This window comes from Sinocyclocheilus grahami, unplaced genomic scaffold (assembly GCF_001515645.1).
Source record: "Sinocyclocheilus grahami isolate Dianchi unplaced genomic scaffold, SAMN03320097.WGS_v1.1 scaffold40.1, whole genome shotgun sequence".
In the NCBI taxonomy this organism is placed as follows: Eukaryota; Metazoa; Chordata; class Actinopteri; order Cypriniformes; family Cyprinidae; genus Sinocyclocheilus; species Sinocyclocheilus grahami.
The window spans coordinates 2,842,566-2,844,227 of record NW_015505219.1 but is presented as its reverse complement, the minus strand read 5'-3'; the positions used below and the strand labels follow the sequence as shown (position 1 = coordinate 2,844,227).

At 35.5% G+C, this 1,662-nt stretch overlaps 1 protein-coding gene across 1 annotated transcript in view; it reads left to right on the top strand.

Moving 5' to 3' along the window:
- Positions 1 to 1,244: 1,244 nt before the first annotated feature.
- The window catches only part of zfp36l1b (zinc finger protein 36, C3H type-like 1b), a 3,427-nt gene continuing 3,009 nt past the window's right edge, over positions 1,245 to 1,662 (top strand). The window contains exon 1 of the mRNA XM_016267839.1: positions 1,245 to 1,438. Coding sequence (XP_016123325.1) covers positions 1,388 to 1,438 — 51 coding nt within the window. The 5' untranslated portion in view covers positions 1,245 to 1,387. The remainder of the gene's footprint in view (positions 1,439 to 1,662) is intronic.

The following is a 1,662-nucleotide window of genomic DNA, read 5'->3' as shown; positions in this document are numbered from 1 at the left end:
TTGCAGTTGAGGACAGGAGGCTTTTACACAGTTCATGGGTCAGCTGAATCTGCAGAAACTATTTTTGGGTAATGTTTGGAGAAATCAGCACAAAGGAAACCAGAAACTGGCACAGCAAATATGCCAGTGCCTGGCTTTAAGGGATCAAGACCCTGGAAACAGTGAAGGAGAATATGCAGAGCAGTCATTTCCAGTTTATTCCCCTCTCTCTTTTACTCACTGTACGTACTTTTTACCTATTAATGTCTTCGAGTTTGGTGGTCTCATTTAAATAAATACAATTAAACTGAATGAAATTATATAGAAAGCCAAACAATGCAATCCCTCTGATTCTTTAAAATCAGACAGAAAAAATAATGACCTTACATCTATTTAAAATGATCATAAAAGAAACATTTATGGCTATAAATGTATGGCTAATTATAAAATGTTTTTAAAAATCATTTTATATTTTAGAAGAAAGAGCTTTATTGCCAAGTATGTTTGCACATACAAGGAATTTGTTATAGTGGCACAAGCTTCCAGTACACGGAGACAACAACAACACACAGATAATAAAAATGAGATGTGAATAAAATACACATGCATAAATATAAACCACAAAAAAAGAATAAATTGTATGTACAGGTGTGCTATAGATGGATCATTTATTATATGGATGGATTTAGCTATTATATGATCATTTTTTAAAAAGAATGTTTCTATTTTGTGCCCTTTAAATACATTATTAATACAAAATCGGTGTAGATCCAAACTGATTGATTATTCTAAAAATATATACACATTAACAATCTTTAAGACTAATAAAAATGTACTGGATTTATTTATTAATAATATGAGTAATAATATGAGTTTGTAACATACAGTACAGCTCTTTTGATTACACTGAGACCTATTGTGCATTACAATAGACAACTAATTTATAAATATTCTTCCATATGATATTATGACTTAAAGTCACCTCTCAGGCGTCACTTTAAAACAGTCAAACTCATATTTGTGTTATTTGAAGATTCATATATATATATATTTATATATATATGGTTAATATGCTCAGGAGGAACTCCAGGCTGTGATTAAATTCATGGTAAGGAGAAATGAAATTTCGTAATTAAGAGTTAAAGTAGTGCCACACATCAGGTCACAGCGCCAGAGAGACGTGCGGAAAAGGGGCGTGACCAGGAACGATAACCCCGCCCACTCCGCCAGGAAGACTGCGCGAGTTTTTTATAAAGGATATGCGCGCAAGTTTTGGCAGGACAGAGGGGGCTCTCTGCGGGGCAGAACTATATCAAAGACCCTTCACACACAGGAATACTCCCACCGTGCCTTAACAAACCATCGGTTTGTCAACTTTGAAGTATTTTCATCAACCCCCGATTCGACAATGACTGCGACTGTTGTGTCCTCCTTCTTCGACTACGAAGTGATGAATAAGGTAATTTATAGTTTTGGGAAGTCGATTTAAGCGTTTTAACAGTTTAAATGAGTGAGTAACAGATCAATATCTCATAATCTTAATACACAAAATGTAGCAATTGTTTTCTACATCGATGTCAACTTTTCTTGCTTATGCGCGCGTGTGTGTGCGTGCGTGTGTGTGTGTGTGTGTGTGCGTGCGTGTGTGTGTGTGTGTGTGTGTGTGTGTGTGCGTGTGTGTGT